This window comes from Peromyscus eremicus, chromosome 1, assembly GCF_949786415.1.
Source record: "Peromyscus eremicus chromosome 1, PerEre_H2_v1, whole genome shotgun sequence".
NCBI classification, from domain to species: domain Eukaryota; kingdom Metazoa; phylum Chordata; class Mammalia; order Rodentia; family Cricetidae; genus Peromyscus; species Peromyscus eremicus.
In genome coordinates, this window is record NC_081416.1 from 56,648,163 (window position 1) to 56,665,497 (window position 17,335).

At 41.6% G+C, this 17,335-nt stretch overlaps 1 protein-coding gene across 4 annotated transcripts in view; it reads right to left on the minus strand.

The window, feature by feature from the left end:
- The window catches only part of Kmt5b (lysine methyltransferase 5B), a 52,580-nt gene that overhangs the window by 18,121 nt on the left and 17,124 nt on the right, over positions 1 to 17,335 (minus strand). For all 4 annotated transcript variants that reach the window (XM_059263633.1, XM_059263653.1, XM_059263643.1 and 1 more), the window contains exons 2-4: positions 14,908 to 15,143; positions 7,490 to 7,637; positions 4,251 to 4,319 (exon numbers count right to left, since the gene is read on the minus strand). In XM_059263633.1, coding sequence (XP_059119616.1) covers positions 4,251 to 4,319; positions 7,490 to 7,637; positions 14,908 to 15,067 — 377 coding nt within the window. In that variant the 5' untranslated portion in view covers positions 15,068 to 15,143. The remainder of the gene's footprint in view (positions 1 to 4,250; positions 4,320 to 7,489; positions 7,638 to 14,907; positions 15,144 to 17,335) is intronic.

A 17,335-nucleotide genomic window follows, 5' to 3' on the forward strand; every position in this document is an offset into this window, starting at 1 on the left:
CTCTTTTTGGAGACAGGATCTCATGTAATCCAGGCTGGTTGTCACCCTTGATCTCTCAATATAGATGAGGATGGCCTTGAATGCCAAATTTTCTTGCCTCTATCTCCCAAGTGCTGGGGGATTATAGTGTGCACTGCTATGTATAGTGTCCACTACCATTTCAGTAAGATTTTAAATCATAAGATTTCATCAAGGCTTATTTGTTTTTCTTTCTTTTCTTTGGTTTTTTGAGACATAGCTTTTCTATGTAGTTCAGGCTGTTCTGGAACTTGTTCTTTGGACCAGGCTGGCCTCTAACTCAGAGATCCAGCGCCTCTGCCTCCTGAGTGCTGGGATTAAAGGAGAGCGCCACCACCTGGTCTAGCCACTGTTCTGTGTGTGTGTGTATGTATGTATGTATATATATATATATATATATATATATATATATATATATATATATATATACTATATTTATATTTATTTATAAATATATTTATATTTATTAAATATAAATAAGTATATTTATATTTATTATATTTTTTTGGGGTGGTACAGATTTATTTATTTTTATGTGCATTGGTGGTGTTATGCCTGCATGTATGTCTGTGTTCAGGTGCTAGATTCCCTAGAGTTGGAGTTACAGACAGTTGTGATTTGAATGTGGTTGCTGGAAATTGAACCCAGGTTCTCTGGAAGAGCAACCAGTGTGCTCTTAACCACTGAGCCATCTCTCCAGCCCCTGTAGTCACTTTTCTAAAATGTATATATATATTTTTTTCCCCGAGACAGGGTTCCTCTGTGTAGCTTTGTTGCCTCTGTCCCAGATCTTGATCTGTAGACCATGCTGGCTTGGAACTCAGAGATCTGTGTAGCTCTGCCTCCCAAGTGCTGGGATTAAAGGCGTGTGCCACCACCACCCAGTTTGTTGTTGTTTTTTTGAGAGAGGGTCTCTCTCACTATGATGGCTCTGGCTGTCATGGAACTCATTATATAGACCAGGCTAGCCTTGAACTCAGAGAAATCCACCTGCCTCTGCCTGCTGAGTGCTGGGATTAAAGATATGTACCACCACTGCCCAGCTTATATACTTAGTTTTAATAATGCTGGAGCTATCTGAGAATTCAAACTCACATGCACCCCAGAGATGAGTGAGGAAATGTTTCTTTGCCATTCTCACAGACTGGTGAATTTGAGTCTTCTGAAAAATTCAGAATAACTTTACACTCTGAGTCCAGTTGAGGTCCACCATTCAGATATTCTAAAGGTATGCAGGATTGGGGAAGCACCAAACCATATCAAACTACATATTTGTAACCATCACTTGGATTTAGTCAAGATCATAGCTCTAAAAACCTAATCTAAACCATTCTTGCTGCAACCCTACATTACAGGTTAATAAGTGTATGAACAACAGATAAGCAGGGGACTACAGACCAGTGGTAAATCACCCATTTAGCATATACAAAGAATAGTTCAATTCAGTACAGTCTAAAAAACCATATAACATCAGCACAGACAGCCAAATGAAACACTGTTGGTCACAGCCTCACATTTCAAACAGTACAAATGATGAAATGTGGGAAACATAACTAACTCTGTTCGTTCAGTGATCAGAAAAGCAACATTCCCCACTGAATGATGTGAAGTGCAAGACTTCAGACTACAGAAGAGATAGCTGTCCTCCTGTGTCTAATGTAGAAGTAACCAATGTGACTCTGTTTAGAATAATGATACAATGTGGCAGAGGGGGTGTAGGTCAGGGTAGAACATATGCCTAACGTGTGAAGTCCTCAGTTCCATCCTCAGCATCACAGAAAAGGCTAAACTCACTTAAAAATACAGAAAAATAAGCTACAGACCTGAAATGGAGATAGGTGCATACACACACACACACTTAAGAGTGAATTAGTGTGTGTGTACGCACATGCACATTGGTGCACATGTACATGTGTGTATAGGGGTCAGAGGACAACTTTCTCTTTCCATGCTGTGGGTCTCAGGCATCAAATCCAGGCTATTAGGCTTAGTGGCAATCGCCTCACCTATCTATCAAGCCATCTCATTTGCCTGAGGTAGGCAATTTTAATAATCTTTGTGTGTCCTTTGCTTTGTGAAACATGTTCATTCCTATCTCAAATGTCTTCTAACCACCCTAGTTTTCATTATTCACAATGTCAAACTATTTAAAAGCTAAAATCAATACAAAATAACTAATTATTAAAATATTAATAATTAAATATTTAATAACTTAATCTCTAATATTTAAAATATTCTCTCTGGGGTCTGCCCTCTCCTGAGATGACCTCTGTTTCTCATTTTCTGACTTGTACTGCCTCACAAACAAAACCCCCAAAATTATCACTCATTATCCACTAACAAGAATCTTTGTCTCACTTTGAGTTTGTGGCCAGCCTGGTCTACACAGCAAGCTCCAGATCAGCCAAGGCTACACAGAGAAACCCTGTCTTTAAAAAAAAAAAAATCAAAACAACAATAACAAAAAACCCAAAACAAAACAAAAAAAAACCCACCCCAAAACAATAATATGCTATCTCCAAAGTGTGAAAACTTACTGTCAAAGCTGACTGCTGTAAAAATGAATGACAGCGTCAGGCAATAGTGGTGCACGCCTTTAATCCTAGCACTTGGAAGGCAGAGGCAGGTTAATCTCCGAGGTAGAGGCCAGCCTGGTCCACAGAGCCAGTTCCAGGAAGGTCAGGGCTACACAGAGAAACCCTGCCTGGAAAAAGAAGGATGAATGAGGTCGAGGAAAAGAGAGGTAGCGGAGACAGTGTTTCAGTGACCCTGCAGAAACATATTAACATCACCTGGCCAAACAGCTTAAGTCAAATCCTGTTGCAGCAATACTGTGGAAGATAAAATTACTCAATCACACAAAACTGTTAACAACTATTAAGAGGCAGAGCAAAAGCCACTGAGGACCTTAGAAACAAGAGAATAACTTCTTATAACTTCTTGGTTTTTTTTGAAACAGATTCTCTCCATTATGTAGATGCACTATGTAGACCAGGCTGGCCTCGACTGAGATGCGCCCGCCTCTGCCAATCAAGTTCCTCTCTAACTTTTCTAGGAGATACAATCTCACAGCAAACTTTCTGCTCCTCTGGCTCTTAGAATCTTCCTGTCCGTCTTCCGCAGTGACCTTTGAGCCTCAGGTGCAGGAGCTGTGCTGTAGAGGTATTAGTTGGGGCTAGGCTGCACAGCTCTACATTGATCAGTTGTGGTTTTTCTGTAACGGGCTCTGTCTGTTTCAAAGACAGGGACTACACTTACCTATGGTGTAAGGACACATATTTAGAATGCAGTTAGGGAATGTACTGCTTTAGTAAAGTGGCAGTGGTGGGTTCTCTACCAACCTCCATGACTTTACTAACCCTGGATAGCTGGCTAGGTTTCCAGTCTATTGAAGTTGTTCCAGGTCAGCCAGGGCTATATGAGACACTGTGCCTCAACATATTAATAATTATAAAAATTTTAATTGCTAAAAAGCTCTCCCTAATGGGGCTCGAGAGATGCATTAGTACTTCAGACCCTTTGTTGCTCTTCCTGGGGGGGCCTGAGTTCTGTTCCCAGCACCCACATCATTTTTTTTTTTTTTTTTTTTTTTTCAAAACAGGGGTTCTCTGTGTAGCCCTGGCTGTCCTGGAACTCACTCTGTAGACCAGGCTGGCCTTGAACACAAGAGATCTCCCTGTCTCTGCCTCCTGAGTGCTGGGATTAAAGGTGTGCATCAATGTATATGTGTTTTTAATTTGTTTAAATTACTATTACTAAGACTAGACTCTCTCCCTACCCCTTTTAAAGGCAAGGTCTTATCATGTAGTCCTGACTGGCATGGAACTTGCTAAGAAGACCAGGCTGGCCTCAAACTCACAGAGATCTGTCTGACTCTGCCTCCAAGCAAGACTATACTATTTAAAAGGTTTTAAAAGTCCTATTTTGGGGACTGGAGAGATGGCTCAGTAGTTAAATGCCCTGGCTGCTCTTCCAGAGGACCTGAGTTCAAGTCTCAGCACCTACATGGCAGTTTATAACTGTCTGTAACTCCAGTTCCAGGGAATCCAACACCCTCACAGAGACACATACATGCAGGCAACACACCGATGCACATAAAACAACAACAACAACAAAATCATTTTTGAAAAGTCCTATTTCAATGATATGGCAAATGGCTTAGCATTAAGGCACATTACTCAAGACAGAACCATAGGCTAGTGCCTTGCTTGTTTGAAATTCGAGCTACCTACCTTACAGGGTTGTTGTGAGAAAAACTGTCAGCTTTTGAAATATGTCTCGAGCTCCTTGAAGGAAAGGCGCTATACAAATGCAAAACAAATAACAGTAAGGATTATTTGTACAATCCGTATTCATCATTTCTAAACATTCATTGTACCACAAATCTTTAAAACACCAATATTTAAAACTTTATGAATCCACAGGGATATTCCACAGATAGCAATGCCAGGTTGTTAAAATCTTTTCTTCCCATAATACAACTTTACCATTGATTAGAAATTTTATTATTATATATCCTAGTCAGCATCAAATTCTGAAAGGATAACCTAATTTATAAATGCATATCCTGAAGAGGACATGCCTAAGGAAACACACAGCAGCTACAACTACACAGCTAGAATGATGGAAGGTGACGACGGCAAGGCAGCTTCAGACTGGGGGAAAAAATACGGAAAAGTCCCAGAAAATAATTCTTGCTTCATAAACAATTTCATCAATTCTTTGACCTACACCTGACTGACTTCCCTCACCCCCCAAGACAGGGTTTCTCTGTGTAGCCCTGGCTGTCCTGGAACTCACTCTGCAGACCAGGCTGGCCTTGAACTCAGAGATCTGCCTGCCTATACTGGGATTAAAGGTGTGCACCATTGCCGTCCAGCCCCAACCCCCTTTTTAAAAAAATTAAGAGGTATTGCCCACAACTCTAGTCTCCTGTTATTTTTTTTATTTTTGATTTAAAATTTTTTTTTAAAGATTTATTTATTTATTATGTATACAGTGTTCTGTCTGCGTGCCAGAAGAGGGCACCAGATCTCATTACAGATGGTTGTGAGCCACCATGTGGTTGCTGGGAGTTGAACTCAGGTCCTCTGGAAGAACAGTCGGTGCTCTTAACCTCTGAGCCATCTCTCCAGCCCTTGTTTTAAATTTTTTAAAATCTTATTTATTTTTATTTTATGTGCATTGGTATTTGGTCATGTGTATCAGGTCCCCTGGAACTGGAGTTACAGACAGTTGTGAGCTGCCATGCCGGTGCTGGGAATTGAACCCAGGCCCTCTGGAAGAGCAGCCAGAGCTCTTAACTGTTGAGCCATCTCTCCAGCCCTAGTCTCCTGTTACAAAGAAAATATAAGTTTCATAGTTGACAAGAAGCAATTCAAAAAATCCCAGCAAATGAGAATTCATATTTCACATTTACTATGCTCTCATGATATATAGCTTGGCTTCGTTGGTAGGTAAACGCTGGGACACTAAGATCAAAACATCAGCACTTGAGCTAAGTAAGCATGGGGCTGCACACCTTTAACACAGCACTCAGGGCCAAGGCATTACTATGAATATGAGGCCAGCCTTGGCTACACAGCAAGACCCTGCCGCAAAACCAAAATCAACACATGAAAAGTCAAAGCATAAGCATTCAAACCAGAGCTGGCTTTGTAAATTCTCAAATCATAAAACTTATATTATTGCTTTAAAACACATTCCTGAAAGCACCCAGAAAGATGACGAGAGGAGGCAAATGGGAGAAGAAAGAGAAGTAGAGCGGAGATTATAGGTTAGCAAGTGTGCAGTCATCCCCAGAACCACAGCATGCATTGAAGAGAGACAGAGAGACAAGAGAAAGTGCATGCCTCAACACAGCTTGCAAGGAGCTGCGAAACTCTGTGTGAGAAAGCCAGCAACTGCACAAGAAGCCCTGAAAGGCCAAGGGCATGCTGTTGGGGGTGGAGCAAGCCTGCCCACTCCCCCAGGTTGGCTCAGCTGAGTGGACTAAATGCTGCACTGAAAAACACTGACTCTAGGCACTCATCTTCTATGGGAACAGAACACAGTTCAGTCAGAAGTACTCTCATACAAGGTCAAGGGTATTAATAACTGTGACAATACTGAGATTTTCTCCCTCCCTTCCATTTTCTTTCTCTTTCTCTCTCCACTCCCCTCATGATAGGTGAACACTCCAGTGAGCCACACCCGACTCTGAACTTCACTTTGTGACCACATGGTTTTAAGTGAGCCTCAGGAAACCTGGGTTATGACTAAAACACTCTAAATACAGACCAGAAGCTTGTTAGAAATACAGAATCCCAATTTCCATCCATAGGCTGAGAAGAAATCACAACATTTCCTACTGGGGAGCCAGTGGTAGGTATAACCCCTTCGGCCTCTGGAACAGAGCCTAGGGTTCAGAACAGACACTCTTCCATAAGCCACTAAAACTTTTGTTCTGATTCTAATAGAATTACCTTCCGAAAAGTTTCATATGCCTCTGTATCTCAACATATAAGAAATTATCAACGTAAGACAACTTAAGTAATCTACTTATTTTAAAAAAACACAAGAGAGCCAGGGATATAACTAGAGGGTAACTGAAATCCTATCAGCATCATTTTCCAGGAGAATGAGACCAATACCATTGAGTAGAAGAGGAGGAACTGGACTCAAAGCAGTGTAAGTAAGGCTACAGGTGGGTAGCAGGGTGCAGTTTTGCTAACAGCCTCAGCTCCAATCCAATGTTTCACTTCAGTTCCTAGAAAGGGACAAATCTTAAAGAGGAAAGGGTATGCAAGGCTTCCTTGCAGTTCCTGTCTCCCCTGACAATCAGAGCTCATTGACCTGGTTTTCCAATTCTTCCTGGATAGTCATGGACATCAAGAAGCCTGTGTGTCATGGAGATGAGAAGGAATGGGCTTAGTCTGCGTCTCATCTTTAAATCCCCAGTGGCACCATTTCCATCAGATTCAAAACCCTTTGCCACAGAAGCAAAGAGAGAAAGAACTTATAAGATGTGTCTTCTCCAAGGAGAGATGGTACTTAAGAGAACTAGAGTAAAGTCAGAGACTTCAGATGCCAAGAACCAGAACTGGGCATGGTAATGCACGCCTAGCACTCAGAAAGTGAATCAGTCTCTCCTCTCCCCCGCCCCACGACCCCACAACTCCAATATTAAAGATGAGGTATTCCAAGACTGCTGCAGTAGCTTCTGACTGACAGAACATCTTAGACTCTAAACAGGTTCCCAACTGCTTATGGAATATGTAAGTCATGAACTGACCCACCAACACAGGATGGAAAGGAGGTCACCTTTCCAGATTCCACTTGCTTCTCTTGGCTCAAAGAAACCGTTCTGTATCAAAGAACTTTACTTTTATTGTCATTTATAATTCTGAATGTAAGTAAGATATATATACCACCTGTTTTCTTAAGTTTGACATCATTACTGGCTCTATGCAGGAAAAAGACTTACAATTACCTAGTATTCATTTTGTGTGTCTGAAAACCTAAATAGGGATCAAGAACCAAACTGGTTGCTAAGTCGTCGTTCTCACAGAGCTCCTTGGCGGACATTCCAGAGGACGGCACATAGCGACTCTGCCCTTCAAATCCTGAGTTACCATGACCTGTGGAAAGCAAAAGAAAGAAACTTGGTGAAAACTACTCAATCTGCTTAAAAATCCCCACTGCATCCAAACTGGCATAGTTAGCTGGAGTTACGTCAATCACTGTTAGTGATTAGGAAGTCAGCATCCCTTATCAAAACAGAAAAGCAGATGCAGTAAATCCAACCACTGAGAGAACGTGGGCAGCTGACAATATCAGGTTTCCTAAGAACAGGGTCAAGGGAGTTGAGAGCTGGCTTTCTTTTCCTCTCCAGAAACAGTAAAGGCAGCACACCAGGCCATTACAGACAGGGCTGAGGGAGAATGAAGCAAAAGGGATGCAGACAGTCATGAGGAAAGGCCACAAACATGGATCCCAGGAACCAATGGGTCTGAAGAAATTAAGTTGGTCAATATCCTCTTTTTATGGGCAACTGAGAGCCAGAGGTTAAAAAACTTGCCTGGGATTAAGAGTTACACAGATGCAAGGAAAGAAGTGGAATGAAAAGAGAGGCTGATTTCTACCTAACTTCTGTTTGAGAGAATTCTCAATGAGATAACATAATGGATAACGTAAGTGGTTGGCTCTCACTGTCGAGAAGCAATGCAGACAAGGCATGCCCAGGAACAAAGCTTCATCAGCGTTGAAGGCTGATGGGTACAGTGTTCAGTCTGCTCCTGGAATTAGCACGTAATTTACAAAGTGCTGAGGAGAATGAGACACAGTGGGAGCTTTAACCTTTTCATCCATTCTTTCACAAAATAAACACATGAGTCCTTGCTAAGGAGTAGGTACATGACTTTTGCAATCAAAATATTTGCATGTAGGCATGTGAAAAGTTATCTAAGAGGCTGGAGAGATGGCTCAGCCATTAAGAGCACTGGATACTCTCCCAGAGAACTTGGGTTCAATTCCCAGCACCTATACAACAGCTCACAACTGTCTGTAACACCAGTCCCAGGAGATATGACTACCCTTTTTTTTTTCTTTTTCTTTTTCTTTTTTTTTTTTTGAGACAAGGTTTCTCTGTGTAGCCCTGGCTGTCCTGGAACTAGCTCTGTAAACTAGGCTGGTCTCAAACTCAGTTTGGGACTCCTGAGTGCTGGGATTAAAGGCGTGCACCATCACTGCGTGGCACGAGATCTGATTTCTGAAGGCACTAGGCACATATACAGACATACAGGCAGGCAAAACACCCATACATATAAAAATCAAAACAACAACAAAAAGCAACCTAAATTGTTGCCTGGGTCAAACCTAGGGCTTCATGTATGCAAGGTAAGCACTGAGATATATATGTCCTTAAGACTAAACCTGCTGCATTTTCTCAAAGTTGTATTGAAATACAATTGATCTTCAACACAATTCACCAGGTGAAACAAACAATTCAATGGTTAATAGATTCACAGAATTGTTCCCTCATCACCATCTCCCCATCTTGACCCAAAAGAAGCCTTACTGTCCTCCCCAACTGCTCAGACCGCAGCAACCATTAATCTCCTTTGTCTCTTTCGATTTGCCTGTTCTGAAAACTTCACATAGTGGAATCAAAGTATGTGTGATCCTCTGTGATTGGCTTATCAGTATTTTTGTCCTTATGGTTCAAATACTCCACTGCAGCTGGTATACATCTGACCTGTTTCCATTTGGGGACTATTATGGGTAATGCTGCCACAAACCTCTGTATAAAAATACTATGTGTCCACAAAGTGCTCCCAGTGGGGAATCTCATTTCTACCAGAGTTGGGGAGTCAAAGGCTCCCAGTCCTTGCCAACAGCAGGTACTGCCTGTCATCTTGACTCTAGCTGTCCAGGTGGCAGTGAAGTGGTACTGCAGAGTTTTGATTTGCATTCTGTGCTGACTAAATAAATATGCTACTGGCTGTTTGTGTATCTCTGGAGCAACATATCTACTCAGATCTTTAGTCCATTTTAAAGTTGGACTTTGTCTTTTACCTTTGTGTATTCTGGAGATGGTCATTTGTAGATGTATGATTTGGAACTAGTTCTCCTACTTTGTGGTTGTCTTATCACTTTTTGGTGATTTCCTTTAACATGTGGTTTGTGATTTTGAATTTCTTTCTTGTTTCTTGTGTCTTTAATGTCCTATTTAAAAGAACACTGTCTAATGTCAAGTCAGGAAAATGTTGCCTGTGTTTGCTCCTGGGACTTTTAACGTTTCACACACATAGTGTACCAGGTTCTCTTCACTCTGGATACAAAGATTTGATTCTCCTTCATTGTATTTTTTCTGACCTCTATTAAAAAACAAAAACCAGGGCTGGGGATGCAACTCAATGGGGAGGTGAGGCACTTATCTAGAAACCATGAGCTTTAGTTCTAGCAAAGCCTCCTACCTTCGCAGACAGATCAGTTTATTCTGGTTCTCAAAACTACCCCAGGACCACAGATGCACTGGATCATCCTTGTGCTGATTACTGCAGCAGTTAGAAAGTTTTGTTTTGTTTTTTAAAAAGATTTATTTATTTATTATGGATACAGTGTTATGCCTGCATGCCACAAGAGGGCACCAGACCTCATTATAGATGGTTGTGAGCCACCATGTGGTTGCTGGGAATTGAACTCAGAACCTCTGGAAGAGCAGCCAGTACTCTTAACCACTGAGCCATCTCCAGCCTGTTAAGGAAGTTTTGAAATAGAAGAATCATAGGCTCCTATTCTCTCTGTACTTCCCCTCCGCGCACACGGTCTCTCTGTCTCTCTCTCTCCTTCCTTCTAATAAAGCTCTAAAAAGGTAAAGAAAAAAAAAAAAGAAATAAAAGAACCATAGTTTCTTAACTTCATTTCCCCAACCCCAAACATTGTTTGCTATTCTGGGTTCCTTGAATTTCTGTGTTTTAGGATTTGTCATTTTTTTCAAATATGCCAGTGGGATTGTGACACCTGAAGAGTATTCCCATTTCTTTTCTAATCAATGAACAAGCAAAGTGTTAGTCTGCCTATTTGGTCTTCAATTTTTTTCAACAATGTTTTTCAGTTTTCAGATTATACCTTTAATACTATGTAGACTCTTATTGCTATTTTGGGGTGGCACTGTAAATGAGATGTTTCTGTTAGTAGTGCTCAGGGCTGAACCCAGAGCTTCTTACATGACAGGTGAATCACTCTATCACAAACCTACATCCTCAGTTTTTAATTTTCTCCCACCTCCCCATGGTTTTTCAAGACAAGTTTCTCTTTGTAGCCCTGGCTGGCTTCAAACTCATCATGATCTGCCTGCCTCTGCCTTCCAAATGCTGTGATTTTTTAAGCAAGGTTCTTGCCATGTAGTCTAGGCTGGTCTTGAACTTTAGCAATTCCCCTGCCTCACCCTTTAGAATGCTGGGATTAGTAAATGAAATTTCCTTAACTCTATCTCTATGTTTTGTCTGTTGTCTTCTTTTTCCTTCTTTTCCTTCCCCATCCCCCCTCAAGACAGGGGTTCTCTGTGTAGCCCTGACTGTCCTGGAACTCACTCTGTATCTGCAGACCAGGTTGGCTTTGAACTCAAGAGATTCACTTAACTCTGCCTCCAAGGTGCTGTGATTAAAGGTGTACACCACCACTGCCTGGCTTGTTTTCTGAGACAGAATCTTGTTATATAGCACAGGCTGACTTCAAATTTAGGCAATCCTCCTGCCTCACCTTGGCAGGTACTAAGATTACAAGCATGTGCCACTATGCCCAGCTCTGTACTTCATACATATGTATGTGTGCCTGTGTGAGTTTATGTAAACCACATACATGTGGGAGCCTGCTAAGGCCAGAAGAGGGTCTAGACCCTAAACTTAGGTTCTCTGAAAGAACAGTAAACATTTTTCTTTCTCCAGCCCCACACTTCATTTTTGACGCATGAAACAATTTTCTAAATTCACTCTGCAGCTGCTGTTCAGAGAGAGTAAGATAACATGTCTAATGTGCTTGTTCTAAGTGACTCCCTGGGTATGTGCAGGATACAAAGGTATAGAAGGCAGGGTTTCATGTAGTCCAGGATGGTTTTGAACTCACTATGTAGCTGGGATGACCTCTATCTTCATGCCTTCATCTCCCAGGGCTAGAATTATAGGCATATGCCACTATTAACTTCATTTCTAAATGGCTCATTCAAAGACTAACTCTGAGGGGTCAGGGAGATGGCTCATTAAGCGAAGTGCATGCTGGGCAAGCATCAAGATCTAAATTCAGATCTCCTGCACCTACATAAAAGCCAGGGGTGGTATCACACATTTGGATAGGCTGAAGGGGTGGAGTTAGAAGAATCCCTGGAGCTCACTGGGCATCCAGTCTAGTCAACCAAATTGATGAGCTCCAGGTTTAGTAAGAGACCCTGTCTCAAAAAAAAAAAAAAAAAAAAAAAAAAAGATGGGTATTTGCCACCAAGCCTGATAGGTTAACCTGAGTTCAATCCCCAGAATCTACATTCTGGAGAGAACTGACTTTTCTGAGTTGTCTTCTGACCTCTACATGCACACTATTACACATGCATGACACTGCACATATGTACACCAACACACAAACACATACATTAAATCATTAAATAAATTTTTAAAAACTTATAAAAAATGATAAAAGACTTCTGGCTTCTACATGTGTATCACATGCAAACATACCACATGATCAAAACAAATACAAGTATGGTCTAAGGAAATGGCTCAGTAGGTTGATTTTGGATCCTCTATACCCATATAAAAGTTGGGTACAATGGTGTAGTGTAGTGTCTATAACTCCAGCACCAGAGGGAGCTGGGGACATGGGGACAGAGAAAGACTGACCCAGGGGCTTGCTGGCCAGTCTAGCCAAAAGAGAGCAAGCTCCAGGTTCAGTGAAAACACTGTCTCCAAAAGTATACAGTGACAGAGGAAGGCATATGTCAACCTCTGTCCTCTAGACCTATACATCCACATTCAATCACAACCACACACGCACCTTTAAAAAAAAGTGGAGAGTGAAGAAGACACCCAACATCTATTTCTGCCTTCCACACATATTCATGAATATTTGAATACATTTGTGCACTCACCTAAAGGAACATATACACACATGCGCAAGCACACAGAAGACCGTGTGCACACATGAATGCACGCACATGCACTCCCATACATTTTCTTCAGTGCTTGGGAATGAAATCCCAAGGCCTTGGAGATAGGATTCTAGATAAATGCTATACCAGCTGGTTTCCATCTTCAAACTGGTTTTCTAGTATTTTTGTGAAGGATACTTTTGTTCATATTCAGAAGCAATAGTAGTCTGTACTTTTCTTGTGATATCTAGTTTTGGCATCAGGGTAAGAAAATGAGTTACAAGCATTCCTAAGACTTTCTCAAGAATGGGTATCAATTCTTGAGACATCTCAGAGAATTCACCAATGAAGCCTTCTGGGCCTGAGATTTTCTTTGTGGGTAGGCTCTGCTGATTTTAAATGACTACTTATTAAAAGTTTATATGGGTTTATTTCTCCCAGGCTGGCCTTGAACTCACAGAGATCCTCCTTCCTCTGCCTCCCAAGTGCTGGGATTAAAGTGTGTGTCACCTTACTCAACTTGCTTTCCTTTTTGATTTATGAGGGTACACTAGTAAATTTGTATTGATTCTAATTTTCACTCTATGGTAGAAATTTTTATGAATTCAATCTTTTTAAGTTTGCTTACTTTTGTTACATGGCCTGGCATATGATGTGTCCTGGAGAATATTTCATGTATACTTGAGAATAATAAATATAATGCTGTTTGGTGAACAGAATGTTCTACTAGTATCTGATAGGTCTAGATTTAAACAGGGCTGTTTAAATCTACCCTTTGCCTGTTTACCTTTGGCCCATGGCTGGGCCCACTGCTCAAAGTGGATTGCTCTAGCCCCCCCACTTCCTGCTGCATGTCCACTTTCTCGTCAGTGCAACATGTCAGCAGTTAGCTTTGTGTGTTGTGGGCCCTGGTTTTAAGTCAGGCTGACCATCTCTAATACTAACACTTTGAGCTCCTTCTCCTCTGCCACTGGCTCTCTCTGCACTGTTCAACCTGCCCAACAACATTTAGCATGATGCTGTCTTCTCCACATTCTGTATCTTGAACAATTTAACTTAAACTAAACCTTTTATTAAGAACTTTTATGCATAAGCAGAGGCCAACAATTTTCTTGGTAAGTTGCAAAAGTGCCTAGTTTTCTGACCAGAGCAATGGCACTGAGAGGGCACAGTTGTCAGCCTCTGCTGACAGATGCCTGGGGGGAGCTGGTGACCATGCAGGGAAGAGCTAGTTAGTTTTAAGCTCCCTCACATTCTTAATTTCAAACAGGAATTATGCCCAATTTTCCACAGAAACACTGATCTGAACAGATCTGGAAGGAGTAAAGGCACGTGAGCCCAATGAACAGCATCAACTCTGAGAGCTAAGGAGAAAACACAACAGAGCTCACACCATCTTTTGAAACTACAGAAAACAGGAGAGCCCCAACACAACTGAGGAACTTCCACAGTGGCTGACTGATGTTAGGAAAAGCAGAAATTAAAGAGTCACCCTTAACATGGGCAGATACTTCTGAGTAATATTCCTGTAACACTCAGACATAGGCTTGTTCTAGGGTATTTTATTGTGGAGGAGAGCTAAGAAATGGGAACCATCCTACAATTTCTTCAACTCTCAGAAAAGTAGCCTCTTCCCCACCAAGAACCATAGAGAGTCAGAATTAACTTCTTATCATAGGATTACCCTGTAACTCAGCAGTCCATGAAATCTGAACAGATGACAAGGACTATGAGGATACCCTAAGGGCTATCTCTTCTCCATCCACTCCTCATGTAAAAGAGGTGACTGTATGGTCCAGCTTGCTCCATGAAGCATTTATGGAAGTCACAGCAAGGCATTTCTTTATACTTAAATATAAGAAATTCAGTAGTAGCTAGCATTTTAAAACTCCTACAGAACAGATAACCCTTCTACAAGTTATGAGCATCACACAGATATTACATAAAGCAAGAAACTTAAGTTTTATATTTTACATGATAAGAATCAAAACTGCCATTGTATCTGTAGTCCCAACTACTTTGGAGGCTGAAGCAGGAGGATCACTTGAGCCCAGGAGTTTAAGTCAAACTCGGGCAACATAATGGGACACACACACACACACACACACACACACACACACACACACACACACACGAAAAGAAAAAGGAATTAAAATGGGCTTCTGAGAATGCAAAGACTCTGCTGCTGACTGTGAGAATAGAGGCACATGGACACTGAAGGGAACAAAGCCGCACCACAATCAAAACAGTGAGATGAAGCGTGTACATACATCTGTTGGACCGCCTCTCAACGGCGTTTCTGCCAGTCTTCAGGGTGTCCTTGCCCGAGTGCTGTAATTTTGATTGATTCTGCTGATGGTCATTAGACAACTTGCCTCCATTTCTCCTGCCATTCACCACCATGTTCTTGGAGTCTCCCAACCACTTCATACCCACAGACAGCCTGACCCAGGAGCATTTAGTCACTCTCTTCAGATAGCTTAGAGAATAATTTCAATGTTCTCTCCTAACAGAAACAAAACATGAAAAACAAAACAAAACGGGGAGGTAAATATATGAAAGACCATGTCAACAGACTGTAAGAAAGACACACAGACCACTCTTGTCTCCCTTCCACCACCACATGTCAGTCTCAAGAGGAGTGCCCCAAACTTCCCACAGCCGGCTTCCAGCTCCATGAACATTTCCTTTCCAGTTACCAAGAGCAGAGATCCATTATCACCTGAGCATAGCTCAAGAACGCACAATACAATGGTAACCTCTAGGAACTGTTAGTTCTAGAGAACTACAAGAGAATTAATCTCCTTTGTCTCTAGATAAGCTTAGGAAAAGGCATCTAGGTGAAGTTCTGTCCACCCCACAAAGGGACTACTGTAACCTTTAACTCTTTACTTACTGCGTAAGAAACCGACCGGAACCAAGCCTGATTCCCAGGTCCCCATGGGTTGAAAGGAAAGACCCAGCTCTCCCAAGTTGTCCTCTGATCTCCAGACTCATGACATGAATTTCCTATCTTTCTGCTGATTGAAGGCAATTAAGGACCCATATTCCAGTACCAGAGTCATACCCATTTGGAAACATGTGCCTTCCTGTGCCTCACAATGGTAAGAAAATTGAGGGAAGCAATGTGTACACAGTATTCTTCATTATCTGAACCTTAATGAGCTGGGTTTAGGGAAGGGGATTTATTTGAGGGTCTGATAGGTCCCTCTGCTGCTGTTAAATGAATGACTGACAATGCTGGTTGTGATGTCACCTCACTAAGAATGACACTTTAGTTTAGTCAGAATAAAGAGCACAAGTGAGAACATGCAAAACTGTAGAACCTCAAAACTGAAGGGAGTCTGTGAGTAACTGCACAACCCCATCACTGCACAGCTGAAATGCTGCAACTAGCCTGCTACAGAAACAATGCAACTCAGCACTTCCAGCCATGGCTCTCCTGCTATATTGATAACACACATGGATCTTTCTCTTCACAAAGGCATAGAAAACTACAAGTGATAACCATTGTTGAGAGCTATGACTAAAGCCAGGGTCTCACACAGGCTAAACATGTATTCTACCACTGAACCACAACCCTAGCTCATGATAAATTCTGAAGGCCATCAAGGAATGCACACCTTTAACGATACAAACACAAAACATCCATTTCTATGTACCTTCAGAGCTCTGTGGATGACTTCACAAGAGGGAAAAAGGGGGGTCGGGCAAAGGTAAAAGATGCCTGGCTGATATTGAGGTAACAACAGTCTCTCAGGTACTTTCCTCTGGGTCTGTTTCTATTTACAGGTATTGTTTAACTTTTATTGTACTTGTCTTTCAGTTCTTGTAGGATCTTCATTAAACTCAGAGAAAAGCTCCTGCTCAAACTACATCAGATATAAACTAAATATTATCTAAACAATAAATTTTGTTTAAAAACTTAAATTTTTTGAAGATTTCTGGTGCCCTTGGAAGATGGAGTTACAGGGGGCTATGAGATGCTTGATGTGGATGCTGGCAATTGAACACAGGTCCTCTGCAAGAGCAGTATATGCTCTTACCCACTAAACCACCTCTTCAGTCTTGAATTTTGTAACCTTTTACTGATGATCAAATACTGTGTACAATGTTGAAGCTTGGGAAGAAAGACAGAATTACATTACTGTATGTCATGTGTGTGCAGTGCCCTTGGAAGATGTTGGATAGTCTGAAGCAGGAGTTAACAAGCAGTTGTGGGTGCTGGAAACCAAACTAAGGTCCTCTATAAGAGCAACAAGATGGCTCAGTGAGTGAGATTGCTTGTCACCAAGGCTGACAACATGTGTCTGATCCCCAAAACCCACACAGTAAAAGGAGAGAACAAGATGACTTTCACTGCCACATGAGCACTGCTTCACATGACCATTTCCCCTCCCAAATAAATTTATTTTGTTTTGTTTTTTCAAGACAGGGTTTCTTTGTGTAACAGTCCTGGTTGTTCTAGAACTTGCTTTGTAGACCAGGCTGGCCTTGAACTCACTGAGATCCACCTGCTTCTGCCTCCCAAGTGCTGGGATTAAAAGTATGCACCACCACCGCCCAGCCAAATAAAGGTTTCTTAAATTAAAGGACCAATTAAATAATATCTTTACTTTCTGTATATGGGTGTTTTGCCTGCATGCATGTCTGTGCACCATGTGCATGCCTGGTGCCCAAAGAGGAAGAAGAGGGTTT